General features: G+C 45.1%; 1 protein-coding gene across 2 annotated transcripts; it reads left to right on the forward strand.

Moving 5' to 3' along the window:
- Positions 1 to 869: 869 nt before the first annotated feature.
- Positions 870 to 19,994, forward strand: PSAT1 (phosphoserine aminotransferase 1). 2 transcript variants are annotated; one of them, XM_081104215.1, is made up of 11 exons: positions 870 to 1,018; positions 5,153 to 5,213; positions 5,992 to 6,061; positions 8,066 to 8,271; positions 9,069 to 9,241; positions 10,895 to 11,064; positions 16,081 to 16,209; positions 18,063 to 18,200; positions 18,851 to 19,008; positions 19,687 to 19,776; positions 19,879 to 19,994. In XM_081104215.1, exons 1-9 carry the CDS (start codon positions 959 to 961, stop codon positions 18,954 to 18,956), a joined length of 1,113 nt encoding a protein of 370 aa, XP_080960341.1. In that variant the 5' UTR covers positions 870 to 958; the 3' UTR covers positions 18,957 to 19,008; positions 19,687 to 19,776; positions 19,879 to 19,994. The 2 variants fall into 2 exon arrangements, with proteins under 2 accessions (XP_080960341.1, XP_080960340.1); XM_081104214.1 differs by lacking the exon at positions 19,879 to 19,994 and having other exon boundaries at positions 19,687 to 19,831.
- Positions 19,995 to 25,473: the final 5,479 nt, after the last annotated feature.

Below are 25,473 nucleotides of genomic sequence, written 5' to 3' on the forward strand. Positions count from 1 at the left end.
CCCAGCCTGGCTCTGGGCCTCTCCCTGGCTTGGGCGGCAGCTCCCCACATGAGTATCGTGTTCCTGTTAATATCTCCTCACGTTTCTAAACTCACAGCTTGTCAGCGCTGGAGAACCTGAGAGCTACTGCCAGGTTCCCGCTCGCTGGTTTCACAAAAGGAAATGAAGAATCAGCAACTTTTAAGGACTTGCCTGGGTGGGTGGGGGTTGGGGGGCATCCAGGTTTCCCAGGCCAGGGATCTTCCCAGAATCCTTAGCTACCTCCATCCTTTAATCCTGCAGGAATTTGGGACTCCAATGTATGCGCAAAGAACCTCACCCACACACTCTGGGCCAATTCTTTACTCTACAATTCTATCCTTAGGAGCCCTGCCTCTCCACTGGAGAGTCTGGCGCCGTGAGGATGCTTAGAAAAGTTTGGGGAATGAGTGACTGCTGGTTGCGAAACAAATGCATCAGTCCCAGGGACTGGTGGAGGAGAGATGGTTGGATGGGAGGAGGGGATGAGATTTGCTCCGCACCGCCTCCTGCGGGCAAGAGAGAGAGTCTGGGATCAGGGTCGGAGGACTGGAACCGGTCAGATTCAAGGCGCAGAAGCATAAACTCGCGTTCTTTCCTCCCCCCCCCCCCCCCCCCACCGCCCACGATCCTCCGGCGGGGGCGCTCGGGAGCCGGCAGGCTGGCGCAATCTCCTGCACGCCTTGCATGGATCAAAGAAAAGGCTGAAACAGTAAACCCAAGGGAGAGCTACGGTTTCCGGCCCCGGCTACTGAGCGCGACCAATGGGGATGCAAGACTCATTACGAGGACCAATCAGAGCAGGGACTGTTATGGCGCAGGCCAATCGGGGACGCCGGCTAGGCACTGGGAGAAGGCCGAGGGTCCGCGCCAGCGACACACTCGCGCAGCACGAGCAGCCGGTTCTCTTCTGCTGACTCGCCACACGTGCCGCAGCACCATGGACGCCCCGAGACAAGTGGTCAATTTCGGGCCCGGACCCGCCAAGCTGCCGCGCTCGGTAAGTCCTAGCGATCGCGCACGGAAAGTGTAGTCCGGGCGTGAGCACGCGTGCGAGTGGCTGAGCATCCTGCGCGGGGAGCTGTGCATCTCCTCGTGGGGCGCTGGGATCCCCACTGCCGCTTTGAGTCCCGCGAACGCTCTGCACCGGCGTACACCCAGTTCAGGACCTCTCGCCGGTGGGCTTCTGGAAAAATACACTTGGGGGAAGAAGCTCGGGAGGCATGCCCGTGCAGCTGCTCCGAGGCGTGCACGATTTGCCCCGCCGGAGCGTTGCTGGCACGTCGTGGTGCACACCTGGAGACGCCTGCGGACTCTCAGGCCCGGGCGTGGGCACGGCGGAAAAGAGAAACCTCTCGTTCCGCGTTAGCCTAGCGGGGCAGTGCAGCGAGCCAGGCAGTGCTGAGTGAATGCATGAATGGGCACTGGGTGAATGAATGGAGAATGGGGATCGCTTTTACCGGAGGGGATTGCAAACTAGAGGACCACGCATGGCTGCCCGTAAACAGTGTTTGAGTTAGCCAGCACTCGGGAACATTGCTTTTTTTCAAAATGTTAATTTGAAAGTCTTCAGTGCCCTCTTCTCACCCTCAGAACTACCCAAAATCCTTTTTGTCCGTTTTTTTTTTTTTTTTTGCGTAGATTTTTAAAAGTCGTATGACCCTCTCCACCCCCCAAAGCCCAAAGGCATTAGAGTATTCATACTCTGGTAGGCCTCTGGCTGCTAGCCCAGTCCGCTTCACTTTGTTCTGAAGCAAATGATGAATGATTAAATTCTCCCCCGGGCCACAGCAGACTTTCCAAATGCAAGTGGCACTCTCTCACTCTCTCTCTCTCTCTGCCTGCCCAACCTCCAGCCAGGTGCCAGGTGGCTGCCGCCCCGCCCCGTCCCAACCCGTAGCAGCTGTGAAGCAGACGAAGTCTCTGATGTGACTTGAACGCGTGGACTATCTGTACCGCTACTGTTAGATTTTTATTTCTCAACCAAAATGACTGATAATATGTTGTAGCAACATGGGTCGCCGCCAAATGCTTTACAATTATCTTTTGTTGAACAGGGCAGAAAGCTCCCTGGGACAGAGCCTCCTCTGTGTTGTAAGAACAGAGAATCTTACAATTTTCGATGGGAAAGGACATCTTAACTTTTCTATGGGCAGCGCTCACTGTAGCTAGAGAACAGGACTTATTTTTTCTCTCTCGGCTGTTGCAGTCAGTTTTAGGCGAGATTCTTTGCTAGAGCTGTGGAAATGTTTCCTGTAGGAGGCCTCCTCACCGTTTTCCCTTCTTCATCTTTTGCATTCAGTATTGCTCCCTGTGAAATTTGTTATGCACTTATTATAATGGCAGTTGTCATCATTAATACAGTTATTTGTTTATTATTTATTTTCTGGGTAGGATTTTTGCCCTCAGATGAGCCCTGTAACCTGTGTGTGTGTGTGTGTGTGTGTGTGTGTGTGTGTGTATGGGGGGGGGGGCCTTTGTATGTGACTTGATTTAATTGAATTAAAAGGATTAGAGAAGCTTTTCAAACTTTGAATGTAATCACAATGGAAAACATTTTATATGATGACCAAGTACATGTATGTACTATAACTAAAACAAAAGCCTTAAGAAATAGCCTAATTAGCTACAACATACACGATTTATATTCTATTCCACTCTAGTTTGTTCAATTTCATTAAAAAAATTCGTTGTGACCCACAAAAGCATTCTGCAGTTTGAAAAAAATAAACTCCACTGGATTAAAAGGGCTGTGCTTTATGGGTGGAAGTCTTAAAACACTTGTAATGATTTTTGATATAAACTTATAGGTGTCTTCAAAGAATACTTACTATCTATAAGAGAAATACAGTTTCAAACAGAAGTTCAAGGATGATTCTATCTCAGATGGGTGCTTCTGTTTTTAGAGGGAAGGAGCCACTAACGTTTATTTGATCAGCCAGTGCTAATAAGCACCCAACAGTTTGCGAAACAATGACAAATTCTTGAACCTCCTTTTCAATGGAATCTTTTTTGTCTGATTCTTTATTGTTCAAATCTTGTGTCTTCAGACAAGCTGAAATCCAGTTTAGATGGTTTAATGTCCTCCTTAGCCTGTATCTTGAAAAGAAACCATCTCTGAAGGCTGGATGCTTCTACAGAGGTCTTACCTCACCTGTTCTGTGCATGTTTTTTGAACTTTTTCTCTTTTTACTTTGTGGTACTTCTCACATACACAGAAGTAGAGAAGCCATTGGTCCATCTCTGATATTGAACAACTATGGACATTTTTCCGATCTCGTTTCAGCCACCCCCTTGCCCTCCCCATTCCACACCACCTTTCTCCCCTCCTGCCCCAGGATCATGTTAAAGCCAATGGAGATATCAGTTATTTAACTCATAAACATAACAGCATGCATCTCTGATAAGGGCTTACTGTCTTTAAAGAAAAAAAAAAGAGGTATTTTCCTTATCAGTTTGTAGTTATTTTCATTTTACTTGCCTCTGGGAAACAAAAGACAATGCATTTATTATAATGGCAGTTGTCATCCCTAGCTAGGAGCTGCCTTTGCAAAGGAGAGGTTTAGGAGAGATTTAGTTGCAGCCCTCATAGTCCCCTCCTTCCCATTTCCCGACACTGGGGTTGGCCCTAACCCGGTCCTGCTTGCCCTGTTGCCCCTGTGAGACTGACTGTGGTGATGATGCGACTGCAGTGATCCTACAAGATAGGCAAGAGGCTCGCCAGGGCATACAGAGTTGTCATCAGAAAAATTGTATACTTGGTCATTTTCTTTTCTTTTTTTTAATTTTTATTTTTTTTAAATATATTTTATTGATTTTTTACAGAGAGGAAGGGAGAGAGAGATAGAGAGTTAGAAACATCGATGGGAGAGAAACATCGATCAGCCGCCTCCTGCACATCTCCTACTGGGGATGTGCCCGCAACCCAGGTACATGCCCTTGACCGGAATCGAACCTGGGACCTTTCAGTCCGCAGGCCGATGCTCTATCCACTGAGCCAAACCGGTTTCGGCATTGGTCATTTTCTTTTAAATCCAATTAAAAAAATATTTTTATTGACTTCAGAGAGGAAGGAAGAGGCGGGAGTTAGATAGAAACATCAATGATGAGAGAGAATCCGCTGCTGGGGATCTAGCCCGCAACCCATGCATGTGCCCTTGACCGGAATCGAACCCTGGACCCTTTGGTCCTGTTAACGTAAAAAACCATTGAAACCTGTAAATAATTTTTGTGAGTTTATTTGAGCCAAACTGTCGACCATATGCCGGGAAGCAGAACCTCAACGAATTGAGATAATGGCGGGTTACATCTGTATTTATACATTGCAATCAAAGGAAAGGGACGTAGGTGGATTACATGAAATCCATTGGTGATAGACTAGAGAGGTGGGAGAAAGCAAAGCGGGGGAAACCCCTGGGATTGGATAAAAAGTAAAATGATGGACACATACTTAAGTGGGTGCAGGAACAATTAACATGATAATGAAGGAATTTGTGGTATCTGTCCTGGTGCCCAGCACTTTAGGTTGTGCCCCAGGGGCTCCAGGAAAAGGGAAGTTACAAATTACCCAGACATTTCAAAGGGTATGCCATTATAGATGCAAAAAGACAGATAGGCTCAGTGAAGGTAAAGGTTGACCTTGTCAGTGAAGATACCGGCCTAGGGTGTAACTACCCACCATAACTGCTTTTAGTTAACGTTTAATTTCAGACCATCCTTTATGGTTACTTTAGGTCTCTGAGTTTGCAAGACTTCCATGCAGGCCTCTCCTGAGCTTGTCAGGTCAGCATGTGGCCCCTTTCTACCATAGTCTGCAGGCTGTACCCACTGAGCCAGACCAGCTCGGGCTCCAATTTATTTTTTATATCTAAGTTAATTCAAACCTTTGGAAAAACTATCATAGCATCAATCACATTTGGTGATTTCACACTCAACTTTTGTGAAAATTGGGTCTTCTGGGCTCTGTGGGAGGAAGGGGATTGGCTGTGGGTGGGGACAGAAGCCTCCAGATCTCACAGGTCCTAGGGTCAACTCCCCTTCCATGCTCCTCCCCACCCCCAGGTTTGTATGTCCAGCGGGAGAGCTGTGCACACAATACTCAAATCACCTATTTTATTTTGTGTGTTTTTTCTAGGTACTGTTAGAGATACAAAAAGAATTATTAGACTACAAAGGCGTTGGGATTAGTGTTCTTGGTAAGATTTACTTAACTTTAGTTGCATGCTTGTTGGAAGCAATTTTGAAATCAACATAAACAAATGCTGGTGAGATTTCATACATCTCAGCTATGGTTTTGCTAGTCATAGAGTCTGAGACCCGGAGGTTCTTACTGTATATTTGCATACCCATGTCCCAAATATTTATAATATAACTTCATGTTCATTTTCTTTTTCCTACACTTAAAAATGAACTTAAGTAAAAGTTTAAAAGTACACAAGGTTCTTATGAAGATCTTACCTGTTAATAATTTCATTAAGATTCTCTTCTTTATATTATTGGAGAAGAGAACCTTTGAGTTCTAAAATTTACTTTATGTTTATTTATTTTCCTTATAGTTCCAAAGGCTACACAGTATTACGAGACCGTAGGGTTAACAGTATGCTCATTGCTATTAAATATTGTTCCTGTGGGTTTTGGGACATGTACTTAGGTATCTGTGACGTGAGAGTATAGTGTAGAATTTTGTGCTATTGTCCCAGAGGGCAAACATTGCACACAGATTCATGTTAGTGATAAAGGTGAGAAATCACAGGCTGAAACTGCCACTTGAAAAGTCATTCTGCTATGATATGAGGCTATAGTGCTTGCAATATGAAAATCATTTAGGTTTTCCCCTAAATGAAGTTGCATGCAAAATAACTGAAATTTCTACTTATTCTTTTACTTGCAAATCTTGTTCTTTTTTCTGAAGTTACTTGTGTTCATTTGGTTTTGGACTGGAACTTATTTTGTTGTTTATCTTTCCTTCCACAGAAATGAGCCACAGGTCAGCAGATTTCGCTAAGATCCTTAACAACACAGAGAATCTTGTGCGGGAATTGCTGTAAGTTTAAAGTTTTAAGACCAAACGGCATTACTTTTGTTTGATAACATATGTACCTGGGTGTTTGTTACATTATTTTCTATACTCTGCTGTTTAGAATATTCTATAAGTAAAACTAGTCTTATTAAGATATTCCCAAAGCCACTAAATTGTTCCCCATCTTGCACTTATGTGTTTTTATTTTATGTAGTATTTCCAAAGATTTGAAATGGTCATATCTGGGAAAGATTTTTCCAGAAGTTCAGCTGGCCTAAAAGGGATTTAAATGACAAAGAGATATCTGGTCGTCTTAGCATTACTAACTTCTAGGTCACTGGGTCTGGAAGGTCCTCGTACTGCCTATCAGAATTACCGGGGAGGGGAGGGAGGGTCTTAAAAAAAAATTCAATGCTGTGCCCCATCCAGGACTGTTGTCAAAATCTCTGTAGAAACTTCATTTTGACAGGCTCTTTGGGTTAACTCCACAAACTGCCACACTAGGCTACCCCTGTCCTAGGCTACCTGTACTGCTTTCCTTTTTTTGTTTTGGTAATCCTCACCTGAGGTTATTCTTTCCATTGCTTTTCAGAGAGAGTGGAAGAGAGGGGGGAGTGGGAGAGAGAAAAAAACACATAGATGTGAGAGAGACACATCGACCAACTGGTTGCCTCCTGAAAGCACCCCGACCAGGAGGGGGCAGGAAGCAAACCTGCAATCCAGGTACATGCCCTTGACCGAGAATCAAACCCGAGACCCTTCTGTCCATGGGCTGACACTCTAACCACTGAGAAACTGGCCAGGGATGTACTGCTTTTCTTATCCAGAGGAAACTTTTATTCTTAAACACATTTCTGTTTAAATGAGAGGTTTTATAATATCAATATATGCATATAGAAGAATATGCTAACCTTGGAAATGCACTTTTTTCCCCCTGCTCATAAAACTAGTGCACGTTCAAGATAGAAACTTTAGAAAAAATAAACTCACAAATTAAACTGGACTTGTCTATAACCCCACTAGTCAGGAATAATCATTATTAATGTTTTAGGGTTCATTCTTGCATTCTTTCATGAACAAAATTGGAATTGTACTGACTGTTTCATTACTTTTCTTCTAAATTGCTTTGATAAATGCTTCAGAAGGATTTCCAGTGTCCACTTGGTTCATAGCATGGACCAGCACATCAATATTTTTAGGACTTTTGGTTGCAAAGGACAGAAGCCCAACCCCTGGCTTAACCAAAAAAAAAAAAAAAAAAAAAAAAAGGAATATATTGGTTCTCTCCCTCTCTCCCTCTCCCACACCCTTACCCTCTCCACTTTCCCCCAAGCAGGTTACCTTTGCTTTCTTTCCCGTAAGCTTCAAGGGCCCTTCTTTTGCCTCTGTAACTTGTTTCCTGAGCCCACGCAGCCCCGCTGGCTCACTCTTTCTACCTCTGTGACATTCTAAGTAAACTGCTTGTATTTGAAAAACAAACAAACAAAAAAGAATGGATTATCTCACATGATGGAGAAGTCCAGGAGTGATTTAGGAGCTCGGGTAATGTCAGGAAGGTCTTTTTCTCCATCTCCTGGCCCTGCTATTTTATGTGCTAGCTTCATCGGATGGCCACCATTGACTGCAGGGTTAGTTCCTACAAGTTCATTCTTCCCCTCAATAGGAACAGCTCTTCTTTCCCAAAAGTTTGATCAAAGCTCTCAGAACAGAACCCCATTGGCCAACTTGGGTCACATGTTCATCCCGTGGAGCTGGGGTTGTTTACCCTTTAACCATGTGGAATGGCAGTGGGATGATACCCCAAAGGAACAGCAGGGTGTTACTAGCTTCTGTCTGAACAGTGACCATGGCTGCCCCACAGGGCCAACAAATAGTTGTCCAAGGAGTGAACAGATAGTGACTGGATTGGGGAAGGCAGAGTGGTGGTGGGGCTTTCCCGTATTTCTTGTGGTATATCCACCCAAGGTACAGTGCTGATAGAGCATCACTCACGCTCCACCTTTGACTGTCTCCTGTGCTTTTGCCCAGAGCTGTTCCAGACAACTACAAGGTGATTTTTGTGCAAGGCGGTGGGTCTGGCCAGTTCAGTGCTGTCCCCTTAAACCTGATTGGACGGAAAGCAGGCAGGTGTGCCGACTACGTGGTGACAGGAGCTTGGTCAGCTAAAGCTGCAGAAGAAGCCAAAAAGTTTGGGACTGTGAACATCGTCCACCCTAAACTTGGGAGTTACACAAGTAAGTGCGGGGAGCTGAGGTGGACTGTCATGTTGACTGCGGGTGGTCCCTCCTTAGGACAGTCTGCAGTTGTGTGGGTGTTTTGGTTGTTCCTCCTTGTCAGCAGTTAGTTTGAGACCGTTTAGATAGTGGGGTGGCTGTACTAGGTAAGGCTACTAAGTGCTACTGCACGAAGAGCACCCCTAAGCTCATTTGGCTGAGAAGCCCAGGGTCTGGTTTGGCTTAGGTATGGTTTGATCAAGGGCCCCAACACTATGTCCAGTGGTATCTCACTGTCTCCTCCGTGGTGGCCCCACAGTCAGGAAAGCTGTCCCCTTGGGATCAGAAGATGGCTGCAGCCTCTGCGGACCTTACGTTCTCCCCAGTTTCAGTGCCTGTGCTCACGCATTCCAGTAACAGTCGTGTCTCATGGGTCCCGTTCCAAATCAGTCGTGTGACAGCACCTGAGTCACATGGTACTTTTGAGGCTGCAGGTGGAACTGGTTCCACTGGAATCATACGGCCTGAGAATGGGGGAGGCTGGAGCCCCAAGGGGCAACTGTTGGACCACCAAATAGAATAACAAGCAAAAAACCCAAATTCTCACTCCGCCATAACTGAAGATTTAACAGTCAGCAGGGTTGATCATCCTTTTAGGATGGGGGTGGTGATTGTAATAATGCGAGATGGTAGGGTACTTTCACTCGGGAATGCTAGGGAAGCAGTCTCATTGCTAGGGGAGGGCTGTTATTTCTGTTGGGCTCCATCTACCTAAGGAAAGGGCAGTACAAGTGTCTCCAACTTGTCTTCTGTGATAGAAATCGTAGACCCAAGCACCTGGACCCTCAACCCGGAAGCCTCTTACGTGTATTACTGCGCCAATGAGACTGTGCATGGCGTGGAGTTTGACTTTGTCCCCGACGTCAAGGGAGCAGTGCTGGTCTGCGACATGTCCTCAAACTTCCTATCCAGGCCAGTGGACGTTTCCAAGGTAGGGTGTCAAAGAGGGACCCCAGCGTCTTGGTTTCTTTAAGGACATTTTAATATATACTAGAATGAAGAGAGGGTGGGGAGCCGTGGCCTGCAGAGACCCTGGAGCCAGGGTAGCTCAGTGAGCAGGCCAGTATCACCTGTTCATTATAGACTGTCGGATGTTTAAGTCCTGACATTCCCAGCCCCGTGTGAATGAAGGCCTCACAGGGTCACACTCAAGTCCATGGGGAATTTATCTGCCTTTGAGGATGGCTCTTAGAAACTTTTTCGGTCAACACATTGGGAGTGGCTTGCTGTCCTCAAGGGAAGATGCAGATTGTTCCAGCTCCAGGTGCCCGTGAAGGAGCCCCGCCTGGCCTTGTCCCCACCTCAACTCCAAGAGCATCAGGACACGTAGACTTTGGGTGTCACACGAGGTGGGCAATGGGAGTAGTGTACCCAGGTGCCTACAACAAGGTGGCATAACATCTGTGAAGAATGGAAAACAACTGACAAAAAATCTGCCTTTTTAAAAAAAATTGTGGTAAAATATACTTAACATAAAATTGGTCATTTTAACCGTTTTAAGTGCAGTTCAGTGGCCATAAGTATATTCACACTGTTGTGTGATCACCACCACCATCCATCTTCAGAACTTGTCCTCTTCCTGTACTGAAACTCAGTGCCCATGAAACATTAACTCCCCAGTACTTGCTCCTCTAACCCCTGGTAACCACCATTTGTACTTTCTGTCTCCATGAATATGACCACTCTCGTTGCCTCACATAAGCGGAATTATGCAATATTTGGCCTTTTGTATCTGGCTTATTTCACTTAGCAGAATGCCCTTGAGGTTCATCTTTGTGGTAGCACTTGTCAACTTCATTCCTTTTTAAGGCTGCATAATATTCCATTGTACTAGTATGGATATACCACATTTTGGTTATAGCCTGGTATGTATTACCAGTCACCATGACTGGCAATTCTAAACAATATCAAGTATAAAATACTCTGCTTGCCGGGCCAGACTGCTCCCTCTTCCCACCTGGGACACTGCCACAGGGAGACATGGGACAGGGTTCTGTATCTTATCCTACATAATAAAGAGCTAATATGATAATTAGACTGAACAGCAGAACAACTGTCCGGACAAAGCCGAGGCTGCGAGGGCAGAGCCCCTAGCTTGAATTTCATGCATTGGGCCTCTAGTACAACAACATTTCCTGAAGAACCTTAAAGATCTGATTTTTAAAATTTCTTCTCTCTCAGGCAGCTTATCTCATTTATTAGCATCCTTCTGATTGTCCCTTCATACAAATATAAATGGGTAAAAATTCTGGTGTTTTTGGTTACCAAGGACAGTTAGCCTCCCTATTTTAAAGACTAGTGTGGGTGAAGATGGAAAGGATGCAGGGTGAAGATGAACATGTATCGTGATGGCCTTGGGCTAGCCCCTGACTGGGGGGAAGGACCAGGCAGGACATACTGTAGGCCTCAGAACTCGAAAGTGTCTGAGATGGAGATGCCTTTAGAGAAGAGAATACACTCTGAATAGGAATACAACAGTCACCTCCTCATTGAAATCATGCTTTGCAAAGAGGTTGGGAAGTTTCAATACATTTCAGAAAAATGACCAAGTGCGTCTACAGTGGAATGTGTTTCTCGTTTTCAGTTTGGGGTGATTTTTGCTGGTGCGCAGAAGAACGTTGGCTCTGCGGGGGTCACGGTGGTGATCATCCGCGATGACCTGCTGGGGTTCGCCCTCAGGGAGTGCCCCTCGGTCCTGGAGTACAAAGTGCAGGCCGGAAACAACTCCTTGTACAACACTCCTCCCTGCTTCAGGTAACCCTGCTGTGCTACTTGTGGACCCATGGAGGGGTGTCTTTCCCATCAAAGCAGAGATGACTTTGAAGTAGAGTGTGTGCATGAACCGGTGACCTGATAGCCTAGACATCCTATCAGGAGTCTCTGTCTGGCTCATGTGTCCCTGTGCACTGTTTAGTCAGTCTTCCCTCTAGCCTCTTTTTTGGGGGCGGGGGGTGGGTGGGAGGGTAGTGTTTTTGTTTGATTTTGTTAGCCTTGGTGGTTCACCATTAACCCCAAAGCTCTGTGCAGGTGAAGTGCTATGACTGCATCTCAAACAACCAGTGCAAATTGGGAGGAGGACTTTTAAACGGGGGCCTCCCCTGCTTGCTTTTCTTTCCCTGCTGGGCCTGCACGAAGGAAGCTTGAAGCTTGGCAGCAAACATACTGGCTTGGGACAAACACCTTCCTGGTTTTTCACCCAACCTGCAGGGGTCCTGTTAGCTGCTTTGCACACCTCTCAGGCCTGCCCACAACCTTTTAACTCCCAGCTTCAGGTGGTTTGGGAAAACCTTTGGGACCCCTGGGATTTAGCAGTTTCCTGAGAGATCTTCCTTCCAACCATCTGTGTGACCCTAGGCAGGGCAGATCCTCTCATTCTTATTATTCTCATTCTGCAAGTGAAGAAGCCGGGGCCCTGCCCCTAGGATTTGAGCCCAGGCAGCCTGGCTCCAGAGCCTGAGCCTCAGTGTGCTCTTCGCAAGCAGAATCCTCAGGGTGGATTTGTGTGCGTTTGAAGGATACCATCTGTGAGGGGCGGAAGTTTTCTTAAAAGAGTGTGTATGAAAGGGGGACTTCATTAGAGGGCTCCCCACTAGGTGCTGCCTGTAGAAAATTTCCCCCACATACACTTCTTTCCTAGGAAAGAAAGGAGTTGTTTTCAAAGTCAGGATTCTGTTGGAATCCCTGCCGGTTTTCCACCCGCTCACGTGGGCCAGAGCAGCTCCTCGGGTTGTGTCCCCTGGAGTCCTTAGGGAAGGGGGTGTTCTGGTGCTAGCTCTCCTGGTGGCCTGGAAACCCCACTCTGCTTCCCCCTGGTTGAAAGTGTTTCTAAAATACCTATTAAGGATGGGGTGGTGTTCGGTGGGGGATGCTGAATCTATTGCTCACCTCTGGGGTTCTAGGCAGAGGAAAAGAGTGCTCCCTGGACAACCTGGAAGTGAGAACTGGGCATGCTGGGTGGGGGGAGGCACAACTGGGGACCCTCTAGGGCAGGGCTCCTAGAGAAGGGATTTAGGTGCCAGGTTCCACAATGGCAGGAGGTAGCTCTACCTGTTAGAAGGTGGGGCCAGGGCCTGGCTCTCAGTCAGGTGAGCCTTTCAGGGCCACCACTGGCTGTGGGTGGTGGTGGGAGATGGGGAGAGCACCACCCTGAAATTGGCCTGAAGGTGGCCAAGTTCTGATCAGAGCACAGCCTGGAGGAGCAGGGGAGCTGTCACCTGGCATCTTCTCCACGAGTTATGGTGTGAAATAAAATTTTAAAACGTGATGAATACGTTAATATGGTATTTATTACTATTAGGGGGGAATCAGCAGGAACAGTGAGAAAGTGGGCCAGTCTGTCTAATGCAGTGGTTCTCAACCTTCCTAATGCCGCGACCCTTTAATACAGTTCCTCATGCTGTGGTGACCCCCAATTTCATTGTTACAAATTGAACATAATTAAAGCATAGTGATTAATCACAAAAACAATATGTAATTATATGTGTGTTTTCCGATGGTCTTAGGCGACCCCTGTGAAAGGGTTGTTCGACCCTCAACGGGGTCGTGACCCACAGGTTGAGAACCGCTGGTCTAATTGGGAGGTGAAAGTGTCTGGAATCAAACCTGGAGATACAGAGGAAGTCCTAGAGCAGGAGCTTTGTCATAGGGTCCCCTCCAGCCGTGGCCCCAGGCCTTGACCTCGGATGGGGTGGGGAGGACAGAAGGTGGGGTGGGGAGGACAGAAAGGTGGCCGCAGGAACTACCTCCCAGAACTTTCCTACCTGAGGAGACTGCTAAGCCAGAGACAAGGGCAGAGAAGGGGCTACGTTTCCCCCCAGACAGATCAGAACAGTGATAATTGGGCAGCTCGGGGCAGGATAGTTAATGTCTGATTCGAGTCATGTAAAGGTAGAAGATGAAAGAGACTGGCTTAAATGTATTCTGCCCGAAGACCGCTCTTGGAGGTTGCTTTGCTTTCCTTTACCCCAAAAGAAGAGGAAGAGAACAAAGTAAAAGTCTGTATAATTGAGCAGTTACCCTCAGTCTCCAGCTTGAAAAATGTAGAGTTCATTTGCAGTGCTTAAACGTTCAATGTTAGAAAATCGTCGCTCACCCAGTGAGAACAAACGCCTTAGACAGAGACATGAAGATTTGTGCAAAACTTCCTCCCCAATCTTTGAATGTAAGTGATAAGACACTCAGAACACTTCAGAACTTTCTGTCACATAAAAGTCCTTGAAAAGGTCCGAGTTTGAAAAGAAGCCTTCTTTTTTCTTAGAAAATCAGAGCCAAATGACCACAGGCCCTGGGAAGTTTGTTTGAACTGTGCTGGGTAACTGGCCTTCAGATTCTTGCCAGTAGCCCTGGGTGATGAATTGGGGTGGAATAAAGAACACTTGGTCATTCTCTTCAACCCTTAGGAGCACACATGAAGCCCAGTTAGTGAATAAGCAAAAAGATGCCTACACTTTTTGTTTTTCTAACTCTGTAAACGTTTTTACTTCCTATGATTAACTGAACCCATAAGTACAAATTGGTTTTAGTTGTACTGGAAGGTAGAATAGCTAATAAGAGACAAACTGAACCCCACTAATTCGGGCCACCTTCTCAGAATGGGCCCAGCCTTGTCCACCATCAACTCCAGAAGCTCATCTGCAGAGTTCGAATCTTTAGAAGAGCTAGGGAGAGTTTTCTGGGGACTTTTCTGGTGTGCTTTTCTAAGCCCTGGTGCACAGAATAGTTTGTATTGCTTTAAAAATGTTTATAAGAGGAACACGTGCTATTAGCAGAGGTTTCTGAAGTAATCAGAACCTGCCCGGGTAACCACTGGCAACTGCTCGCCGTGTATCCTAACAGATCCTTAACTGGGCATATGCACATGTACAGAGCTGTATATATAATTACGCGAATGGAACTTTCCTATGCACACTGTTCTGAGAATTCCTTTTTTTCCCACCCAACAAAATACCATGAACATTGCCATACCCGCTCACCTGCCTGCCTTTTTTTCCTTTGAATTGCTGTGTGGTATTTCATAGAACAGGTGTCCTGTGGTATTATTGAGTCATTTAACAGGCAGTCTTAGGTGGTAAACCTGGGCTCTGTGTTTGCAGGTGGCATTTTAGATGTGTAAGTATAAATCAGGTGGAAGTGTTGCACTGAGAGTGGGGAGAATGGAGACCAAGTTGCAAAGCTGTGTAAGCATTTGAGGGCCCTGTATTGTGAAGGTTTGGGTTGCATGGGGGTAGAAGCATAAGTTAATGCTTCTAGAAGCCACAGGAGAGTCACAGGGACCAGACATCCTTCCACTGCAGGGATGTGGTCCCTAGGACAGCCCTCTGCCTCTTGGTGAGGCTTCAGACACCAAGTCTCCGGACTATGTGTAAAATGGGTGGGTTTTCTGCTGACTCTGTCTGCTCAGATTGCGTTAGGAGTAGCCAGAGAGCCAGGGCAGTGAGTCTGAGCAGGTCAGCCACCGGGAAGGTAGTGTGTCAGTGCTGGGCTTTTATGCAGTGTTGGATGTAATTATCACAACAGCAGCGTGGGGACCCTGGGAGAACAGAGCTGCAGGTGAAAGTGAACTGTGGCCTCCGAAAAGTACTGTTGGTGAACGGGCTTGAGGATGGCTTTGTGGTGGGTGTGTTTTTGTACTTGGAGGAGAGAGAGCAGTTTTGAGGGATGTCACATCAGTCCCTACCTGTCCAGGCCAAGCCCTAATGCAAACTTCACAACACTTGGGACACAGACAAGATGTAAGGGCAAGATCACCCCAATCCTAGGCCCCAGAAAGCCATTCAGAAAGAGGTTGCATTAGACTCCTCACCAGATGTCACATCAGCCCCTACCTGTCCAGCCCAAGTCCTCATGCAAACCTTATAACTCTGAATGTCAGCAGGTGGAGGTAGGGGAGTGGCAGACAGGCAGCCTTAGTAGGGGACACACTTCCCTACCTCCACTTGCTGACATTCAGTTCCCACCTCAAGCACCCTCAGACCCCCTAGCCCCAGGCCACCCGGTTAACCCTTCACTTCCTGAACTACCAGAGTCCTCTGCACATACTTCCCTGTATAACTTTTACCATTTGCTCTTTTATTTTATATTTCTTTGTGGAAAAGGTGCTCAGCTTTTCCACTCCAGAGCTGACCCAGTGCCCTCCACCAGGCAAGAGGCAGTGTGGCTTAGTGCTAAGAGCATGGGCTCTGAGTCACAGTCCTGACTCTAGGCCCAGTGCTGCCACTTACTAACAGATTCCCCAGGATTAGTTACCTCGGGACCAGGGAGACCAACCAACTTCTGGTGGACACGTGCGACATTTTAACTGCCTTGCTCTTCCCAACTCCACCTTCCCAGCCAACAGGCAGATCCAGCAGGGTCCTTGCTCCCCTGGTCTCATAGTTGGGCAGGGGACCTAACGGACCAATCCCAGCCTTCCCTGGGATCCTCTGAATTGGGAGTGAGGAGAAAGAGGCAGGCGTGTGTTGGTGAAACTGTGAGATATGAGGTCAAGAGCCCAGGGAACATTAGAAGGATGCTCATCTGAAAATGGGAAGCCACCATTCCAGCAGAGAGAAGCAAAGGGTCAGAAATAGCAGATGGGGTGGGATTTGTGTCCCTGGTTCCAAGGAACCTCCGTCCTTCATGGGGCGTGGAGCCATCCTTTTCTGAGCCAAGTGACCAGTGACATCTTACAGACTGTTTTGGTATAACTTCACAGTTTGCTTGAGTGTCTTTCCGCTTTTGCAGACCATAGCTAAATGCATGTTTTTTCTTTTGTTTTAATCTTTATTTTAGCATCTATGTCATGGGCTTGGTCCTGGAGTGGATTAAGAACAACGGCGGTGCAGCAGCCATGGAGAAGCTCAGCTCCATCAAATCGCGGATGATTTATGATATCATTGATAATTCTGAAGGATTTTATGTGTAAGTCGATGGATTTTCTCTCACATTTTGTCTCTTTGTGAATTTAGAAATGTGTATATCTATCCCAAGGAGTTTTGGCAAATGGGCGCATTCATCTTTCTCTGGGACATTGAGGTGCTGGTGAGCTGGGTGGGGGAACCCTAAATACAGTCTTCATTCCTCCATCTTTTAGGTCTCCCCCCCCCCCTTAAATTAGCTATGCTTTTTATAATTGGTCCCTCATGGTGGGAGCCTGAGGCAGCAGAATGTCAAAAGAGGGTATCCACTGAATTTTTCATTTAAATGTCAATTGTGACACCTACCACTTTGTGAGAAGGGGTGGGCGGGTAAATTGAAGGCTCAAAGCCTGTTACCAGATACCTGGTTTCCCTCCTTGAGTCTCTTCTGCATTTAGGTGTGCATGTGACTCCTATTAACTAACAGGAATTGTGGATGTACCCTCAGGGGAGAGTGTGACTTTAATGGGGCTTCCTCACACTACTTTTATTTGCTAATTTTCATGAGTCCCACTCTGAGAAGTGAATGACTAAGACAGGAAGTATTGGAAAGTGGAGAAGGAGGGTTATTACATATTTAACTTCTCTTTTATTCCAGAGGAGTATGTCGGCTCCTCTGACATTTGCCACTTTGGGTTGTCAATGGAAAATAATTTTGGCCGCTTATTTCCCAAATCAGAAACTGAAGTTCTAGATAAAAAATTCACTCATCACTTTTGAGAGTCTGTACAAGCCCTGTCTGTCTGTGCAAGGTGCTGGGAATAAAAAGATGAGTTGATTGAATTTAACTGTTCTAAATTGTTTCCCTTTCCTATTTTTGCATCACAAAACACCCCAAGATAGTGGCTTAAAATGACAACCATTTTCTTTGCTTGTGATTCCTTGGGTCAGCAGGTGGGGCCGGGCTCAGCTGGGGAGTTATTCTGCTGCCCCCACTTGGGATTGCTTATTCAACCGAAGTCATCTGGTGACTCACCTGGAGCTAGGGGTCAAAACTAGCCTCAGTCACATGTGTAGGAGTTGGTGCTGGCTGTTGGCTGGGCCTCTTATCTCCAGCAGGCTAGCTCTGCTTACTTAATGGAAGCAGTGTTTTAAGAGGGTAGGGCAGGTGTAGAAGCTGCATATGCCCTGTGAGGCCTGGAAGTTGTACACCATCGCTTCTCTTGGTCAAAGCAAGTCGCAGGCCAGCCCAGATTTAAAAGGTATGAAGAACTAGACCCCACCTTTGCTCGGAGGGCTGTGGAGAATCTGTGGCTGTTTAAAAATATACCACAAACATTTTCTGCAAATATACTTAATCCTCACGTCATCCTTATGTGAGGTTCCATTACTCTTCCCACTGTTCAATGAGGAAAGTGAGGTACAACAGAGAGGTTAGTAACTTGCTCAAGGTCACACGGCTTGAGACAATGCAGTGTGACAAGTGCTTTGAGAAAACTGCTGCTCATTATATATTTTGAAGTCTTTCAAACACTATGAGGGCCAAATTTTTTTTCTCTGCAGCCTTCTAGAGAAAGCCACACATGGCTGTGTGGCTGCCATGTGTTGGAAGCTTCATACATGTTGTAACACTCAACTGTCACAACTAGTCTGAGATGGAGGTGTTATTATTTCCAATATTCAGATGAGGCAATGGGTGCTCATGGAAATTAGCTACAAGTCATTCAAGAGAATGCTCAGTCACTGTTCCTTATGCTAGAGGTGTCTCCCTAAGTAGATGATAAATGTCCTGGGCACAGCTTTTTCCTTAAATCCCGTTTGCATCTAGAAAATGTTTAAACATTTTTTCTCTGTTAATTTGTTAATGGCAGTTGCACTTTTTAGAAAAATCACTGGACTAATAAACATGTTTCTCAGGTGTCCAGTGGAGCCCCAGAATAGAAGCAAGATGAATATTCCATTCCGCATTGGCAACGCCAAAGGAGATGATGCTTTAGAAAAAAGATTTCTTGATAAATCCCTTGAGCTCAATATGATCTCCTTGAAAGGGCACAGGTGAGTACGCATCCAGTCCAGAAGCCCGCATCCAGTTCAGAAGCCCGGCAGAGAATGGGTTTAGCTTATCAAATGCAGAGAATGGGTTTAGCTTTTCAAATGCAGAATAAAATCCCTGCCCATCTCTGAGTAGCAGTTATTGTAGCTTGGGAAAACCAGTTGTCACAGGGATAACTCTTTTTCCTGTTACTTCTAGAGCTCTTAGCATGATTCCCTTGGTGAGAGCATGGAGGAGCCACATATGCCAAGGACTTTTGTTAAAATTCCCCTTGAAAATGCCATGATGAGATCTTATAGCACAGGGGTTGCTGTCCCATGTCTGATGAGGCTGGTACAGCCTGTTCAGTGTAGGCAGATCACTGGTGCTCCAGCTGAGTGTCAGATGGAGCAGTCAGTCTTGCAGGCTCTATGAAAAATACACGTCCTCACCACATGGGAGGCAGGACGCGTACCCTGCAGTGGTCCCGGCTCCCTGTTTCCGTTGTGCTAGGTTATGGTGTGAGTCGATAGACCTTCGCGGCATCAGGGAGAATTTTCTAATGACTAGATGTCTGAAGCTCCCAGCCACCTGTGGGGGTGACTGGAAAGAGGGTTTATCTCGATGCTAAATTAGATGCTCTTGTTAATGGTGGTACCTTTGGTCCTTCTAGGTCTGTGGGAGGCATCCGGGCCTCTCTGTACAATGCCGTCACGATCGAAGATGCTCAGGAGCTGGCAGCCTTCATGAAGAAATTTTTGGAGATGCATCAGCTGTGAACACATCCTAACCAATCTATATTCTACCCTTGAACAATGTCCCACATTTAAAGTAACTTAATGGCTTCAAAAATTTTACCATGGTAGTTTTCTCAAAGGAACATGCTTATTATAGATTCTTCCCTCCCCACCCCTCCGCCAAAAAACCCTACAAAACAGCGCAATATACACAGTTCTTCAAAGCTGGTGGGACATAACAGACACCTTAATTTTGACTTGAAATGAAAGCATTTTAAAAAAATCTTTCTTTAGCTTTTCTAACAATCCCACTTTTATGTTGTCTTTGCTGCTACGTTTTCTAGCTGGGTCTTAGTATTCGGACTCGCCTGTGGACTTACTTACACAAAGTGCAGTTAATGTTCCTGGCGACACACGGACACGTAGCTTTGAGGGTGGGTGGGGTCTGCTAGGTGCTGAATTTCGATCCTTCCCAAAATGGCAGCTGTAGGGGCTCCTGGGCTCCACAGGGATTAAATCGGGTCAACCTTGACCCTGGGTGAGTGTTTAGGAGTTCTAGGCTAAAGGGCCAATTGGAGATCTTAATACTGTTACTCTCATAAAGAGACAAAAGTGACATACCATACGTTTATATAGCAAAGTCTGTTTTTAATACCAAATAGTTTATATCTCTATGCATTTATATTTCTAATAATGTGGTTCTTAGTGATATACGTAGAGTCTTTGGGAATTTGTTAAGAGTCCTTGACATTGTGCATTGTTTTTTCAACAGTTGTGTCTTCTCCCTTCCCTCCTACCTTTGGAAGCTGCTTCACAAGATTTAGAAGCTCCCCGATTCACTTTTATTTAGGTGGAAGAGAAGGTTGGTTGGTTATTTTTTCAGTTATGCCGTGAAACTAAAAAAAATCTTAAACTTCCTTAGCGTTTGTTCACTTGACTATTTTCGTTAATTGTGTTTGACCAGAGTGATGCTGTGAGTTCTGGAAGATCCTTGCTGGAGAGTCTTGCCCCTGTTGTTTATCCATTGTCAGTATTTGATGTTGAGTACGTGAAGGACATTAAAGTCCTAAAACACCTAAATCTTTGTCAGTGAATTTCTTTACCTGCTTTTAAGATTGTTCTTTTTCAAAATTTTATGATGGGAAAACTTGAGTTTAAAAATAACATCTGATAGGGTATTTAATTTAGTTCAACCAAAGGTATAAAACTTGAGTTCAGTGTGTCTATTTTAAAAAAAATATCTATTTTAAAAATTGATTTTAGAGAGGGAGGGAGAGGAGAGAGAAACATCAATTGGCTGCCTCCTGCACACCCCCTACTGGGGATTGAGCTTGCAGCCTGTGACCTTTGGGTGCATGGGACGACATTCAACTAATAGAGCCACGCCGGCCAGGGCTTTTTTTTTTTTAAATGATTCAGCGCACTGTGTTAGCTTTCCATTGGCTTTTGGAATGGACATTATCAGCAAAACCACCTTCCAACATACTCATAACTCATGGTGTAAAGTCCCATGAACTCTCTTCTCAGGCCAGAAACATGCTAGTAGGATGGTGTTGAGCTATCTGTGTGCTTCGTTGTACTGTGTCACGAGAACTGGACTGGTCTCCCATCTGTCTAGTCAGGGCTTAGCCTCCCAGTCTTGGTTTTCTCATCTATAAAAGGAGGATTGAAATAATTCCCCCCACTTATCTCAGGAACGTTTAAAAATTTACAAGGGCTCAATGCAGGATGTGAATAATAACCACAATAAAGGTTTAGCAAAAGCCAGCCCGTCCATGGGATCCAACTAAGTGTTCCCATAGAATAGAGTCAACCTCTTCCTCAACCTTCCATCTGATGGTTGCAAGCCCTGTGGTTTGTACCAGCCCTGAGTTCCTTAAAACTCCACTTGTGTCCATTCCCATTGCCATGGCCAGCTCTGCTGTTGGTTTTCAGCAGAATGTTTCACCAGCCAGTTGGACAATTAATTCCCCTTGTGCTCCTCCTTGATATCAATTCCAGGCTTCTTAGCCCAGCAATCGCAGCTTCTTTTGTTTATGGTTCTTAGAATGCGGCATGAATTTGCCCATGTGACACATTAGCCTGGAGGTCCTGCCCCCACTCGTCAGGATCAATCTTCAAGACACCTGTCAACCCCCCCCCCCCACTGTCTCCTCCCTCAGAACGATGCTCTTTTCCCATTTAACCCATTGCAGCACCTTCATTCTGTTCTTCACTGGACTGGGTGTCTGCTTATCTGCCTTCTCCAACAGAGTAGTAAGGAGGGAGCCGTGTTTCTCTTTTGCCATCTCCTGGCATCCTGCTTTGCCCTGAGGAGGTGCTCAACGACTGTTTAGTGAATGAAAAGTCTTATCTCGGTCCTGTTGGTCTTCCTGAGTTTTGCAAACAGCCTGGAGTAAAAGGCAGAGTTCTAAATCTCATGTTGGGATTTTTTAATTTTCAAAAGCTTAAATATACAACTTAATTTTCCACTAAAATGATTAGATATGATTGGCTGAATGAGTAAATTTCAAATCTTGGAGGGCTTCTAGACTCATAAATCTGTGAAAGCCTTTGGAAAATGGTCAGCAACTGCATTCATCCAAATACAAATGGTAGTCCCTGTTTGGATACAGATTGCTGGAAGGTACTCATTGATTGAAAACCTTGACCTTTGTATGTCTCAAGTGAATGAACTGATGCCAGCCAGTCTGCTGACACGTGGAGAGAGGTAGAAGGGGAGATAAGAGGGCTCCTGGGTCAGCAGGCTGCGGTGGGAGCCAGAACCAGCTAGTCTTCCATTAAGATTACAACTGGTAGATAAACTTGTGCCTTGGGGAACTTGTGTAAGGGTGGTGGCCTTGTGTTCCTTTCAGGTCCTCCAATTTGTACTTCTTCCCCTCAACTGGATTTGAAGTGTGATTTTCCTCTCAAAGTTCTTGACAACTCATAATCATACTAATGTCATCCAAGTGAGAAAAATAATTGTTCCCATGTTCCTTGTGTTTATTTCCAGGTACTCCTTCGTCAGTAACACAGAGGTTCTGTTCTTTGCACAAGAAACAAAATTGTGTTATGTGCCTTAGTCATTTCCCCACTAGTCTATCTCAATATCTAATGCCCTCTCATCACAACTTAGCTGAAGCTGGAAGGTTTGCCAAGCCCTTAGGTGAACTATGTGCTGTAACAAATAATTATTTCCTTCCTCTAGAGCTGAAGGAGACCTAAGACCCATAAAATGGACAAGACCCATTGCTAGATGTCCAATTCTGCCCAGGGCATTAGCAGGTCTGGCCTCGTATCACTCCATGATTAATGTTGGTTGTATCATGTTCTTTGGAAGGAAAATAAACGAAGAATTTTCTCACATTTTATCAGAATGAACATAATTAAAGATGAAATGCAACTGGGTCTGCAAAGAAATCAGTCACTTTAATTGGAAAGAAGATTCCTTGCCTCTATCGGTAATTGGGCTCTTGGTAATTTAAAATCAGAATCCATGACAATTTGTGACAAATTGGCTCCTTTTGGGCTAGAAAAGGTAAGAAGTTTTAATTACCTCTGGATAATTCCAGAATGGATGGCAAAGCTTAATCAGAGAGATATTGAGAGAGAAGCTAGTAGTGAGCATAGAGTTATTGAATTTCTTTTTAAGTAAAATAGCTCATTTGCTGTGACAAAAACAAGAGCTTGTGGTATCTGAAGTCCCAAAGATGTAAATTGGATTTTCTAAGAAAATAGGGAACTTGGCATATAAGAAAAAGTTTGTGTACACAAAAGTTCCATAGTTAGGTTATAGAAGTTAGCCTTCGTTATTAGTGCGTGAGAACATTGACAACGTTGGGCCTCCCTTAGGGGCAAGTATGGATTTTGTACTTTGAGTGTTAAACATATAAGTAATAGGCACTAAGTTTAAGAAAGTCTGAAGGTCATTGCTGGTGTTTTAGCCTTTGTTTCTATAGTTTGCCTAGGAAAACCTGAGGAACAGGCTGGATTTTAGGTTGACACACTCAGTTATAAACTTATTTTGAATTGTGTGTGTTTATTTTCTATATCTGTATAGGTGTAGATATGGGTATAGCTAGATACAATTTCAAACAGAAAAGTTGCAGGATTAGTATAAAGAACTCACTTATGTTTAATCTAGACTCATCAGTTATTAACGTTTAGCTTCATTTTCTTTGGTATTCACTCTCTGTCTATTATAACTTCTTTCCCCCCTGAACCACTTAAGGATAAGTTGGAGACATTGTGCCCCTTCTAAACAGTGATGGTTTCCTAAGAGCAATGGCATTCCCTGACATAGCCACAGCCTAGTGATCTAAGTCAGAACTTTAACATCAATGCTTTTGACTCATCTACAGTCCATATTCAAATTTTGCCACTGTTCCAGTAACAGCCTTTATAGCTTTTCTTTTTTTTTTTCTTTTTTCTTTTTTAGCCCAGGAACCAGCCCACAATCATGCATTGCATTTAGTTCTCATGTCTCTTTAGTCTAAATCTGAAACAGTTCTTCAACTTCTTTGTTCTTCAGGTTATTGGCAGTTTGTGAAGACTATGGACTGGCTGGTGTATAGAATGATCCCCAGTTTGGGTTTGTCCTGTTTCACGCATGATTGTTTCAGGTCATGCGTTTTTTGCAAGGGTGCCATTGTGTCCTCAGTGCGTCCCAACAGGTGTGTCATTGGTGTCTTGACTAAGGTGGTGCCCGTGAGGCTTCTCCATTGTCAAGTTGTTATTTGTCCCTTTGTCGTTAATAAAAAAAAAACGTTATGGAGATATTTTGAGACTCGATCCTGTTCTTCATCAAACTTTTCCCTAAAAAGGATAATACAGTTAGATTTATGTGATGTAGAAGGTGAAGTGATTTGCTTATTTTCCAGCAATGCAAAAAATAAAATAAATAACAACCCTAAAATATATGCAAAAGTATCCAAAAAAGTATACTGGGAAGTCAAAAGCTGGAGGATATATAGTCCAGGAGCCCTGAGAGTAACAAGCATGTTTTGAGAATGTGAATAGTGTGGGCCAGTGTGCTTTTGGTGAAAGAGGGGAAAGCATCTCCTGGTCAGGATTTAGGGACCAACTTGTAGAATTTTCCTTAAGTTAAATGCGTTGTCTGTTTTCTCTCTCAATATTTTTAGAAGCACAATCCTTTGGCAATGCAGACCTCTAATGGCTAGATCATGAACCACACAGCCTGATTATGCTTTGAAAGATGTCATATAACAACCTAAAGTTAAAGTTGTTTCTGATGATTCTAGCCTAGCAAAATAGCCCCCAAGAGAAACATAACATCTTGGCTTCCATCAAGCCAGGTAAAAAAGCCAAAGGCATCTTAAATGCCTGAGAAATGAAACTTGAGTTTGAAATATGAGAAATATAAGAAGTTACAGGTCATTCTTGGGGGGGTGAGGGGTGGGGGGAGGGGAATAGTTATCTTATCCAGCAAAGTGAAAGATACTTAGAGTCTAAATCAGCCGTGGGCAAAGTACAGCCTGTGGGCTGGATCCAGCCCGTTCGGCTGTTCTATCCGGCCCGCGGAGCCGAAAGAGCGGAGGGTTCTCTTGCTCTCCCCTCCGCTCCTTCACCAGCGGCAGTGTTAACATGGCAACGTCAGGAAACACGGCCGCAGCTCCTTCTGAGTCCAGTTTAAGAACCCATTGTGGCCCTCGAGTCAAAAAGTTTGCCCACCCCTGGTCTAAATCATTCCTTCCTGCTCCTGCCCCCACTTTAAAACCATAGTTTCTTTAGGTTGAAGGCAGAATCTTCAGTTCTTGGGAAATGACAGCTGAGCAGGTTAGTAACCTCAGATAGCAAGCATTCTATTATAAAATACATTAGGGAAAATACTTTCAAATATCTGATGCATTTAAAGCTAGGGTAGTCTTATGCCTTTTCTAAAGAAATGTGTTGGGTTTTTTTTTTTATTGATTTCAGAGAGGAAGGGAGAGGGAGGGAGAGAGATAGAAGCATCAATGCTGAGAATCATTGATCGGCTGCCTCCCGCATGCCCCCCACTGGGGATCTAGCCCACAACTTGGGACCCTTCAGTCTGCATGCAGGCTGATGCTCTATCCACTGAGTCAAACCAGCTAGGGTGAAATGTGTTCTTTTTTAAACAAAAATATATTTTATTGATTTCAGAGAGGAAGGGAGAGGGGGGGAGAGAGAGAGAGAGAGAGAGAGAGAGAGAGAGAGAGAGAGAAACATCAATGATGAGAGAGACTCATTGATAGGCTACTTCCTGCATGCCCCACTCTGGGGATCAAGCCCACAACCAGAGCATGTGCCCTGACCAAGAATCAAACCGTGACCTGGTTGATGCTCACGCCAGCTGGGCTAAAGAAATATGTTCAAATTAAGGCTCTAGCTGACTGTCTCTCAGTCCCTTCCCCCAATAAGCAGTGCCCAATTCTTCAGCAGCACATTGTTCAAGGCTATTTATTCAGTGTTTTCCATGAGCAAGGTTCTTGTGGATGTAGGGGCAAGCAAAAATAATCAAGGTATTATATGGATTAGGATTTTGTTGGTTACAGTAGAAAACTTGACCCAAACTGGCTAAAGGAAAATAAAAGGA

The sequence above is a fragment of the Myotis nattereri genome, assembly GCF_964212035.1.
Source record: "Myotis nattereri genome assembly, chromosome: 12".
Classification (NCBI taxonomy): Eukaryota; Metazoa; Chordata; class Mammalia; order Chiroptera; family Vespertilionidae; genus Myotis; species Myotis nattereri.

Bases quoted from the DNA above. Each gene is read 5' to 3' on its own strand.
- PSAT1 (XM_081104215.1), top strand. From the start codon at position 959: ATGGACGCCCCGAGACAAGTGGTCAATTTCGGGCCCGGACCCGCCAAG. The intron at 9,242-10,894 runs GTAGGGTGTCAA...TCTCGTTTTCAG, and splicing joins GGCCAGTGGACGTTTCCAAG to TTTGGGGTGATTTTTGCTGG. The intron at 16,210-18,062 runs GTAAGTCGATGG...CATGTTTCTCAG, and splicing joins AATTCTGAAGGATTTTATGT to GTGTCCAGTGGAGCCCCAGA.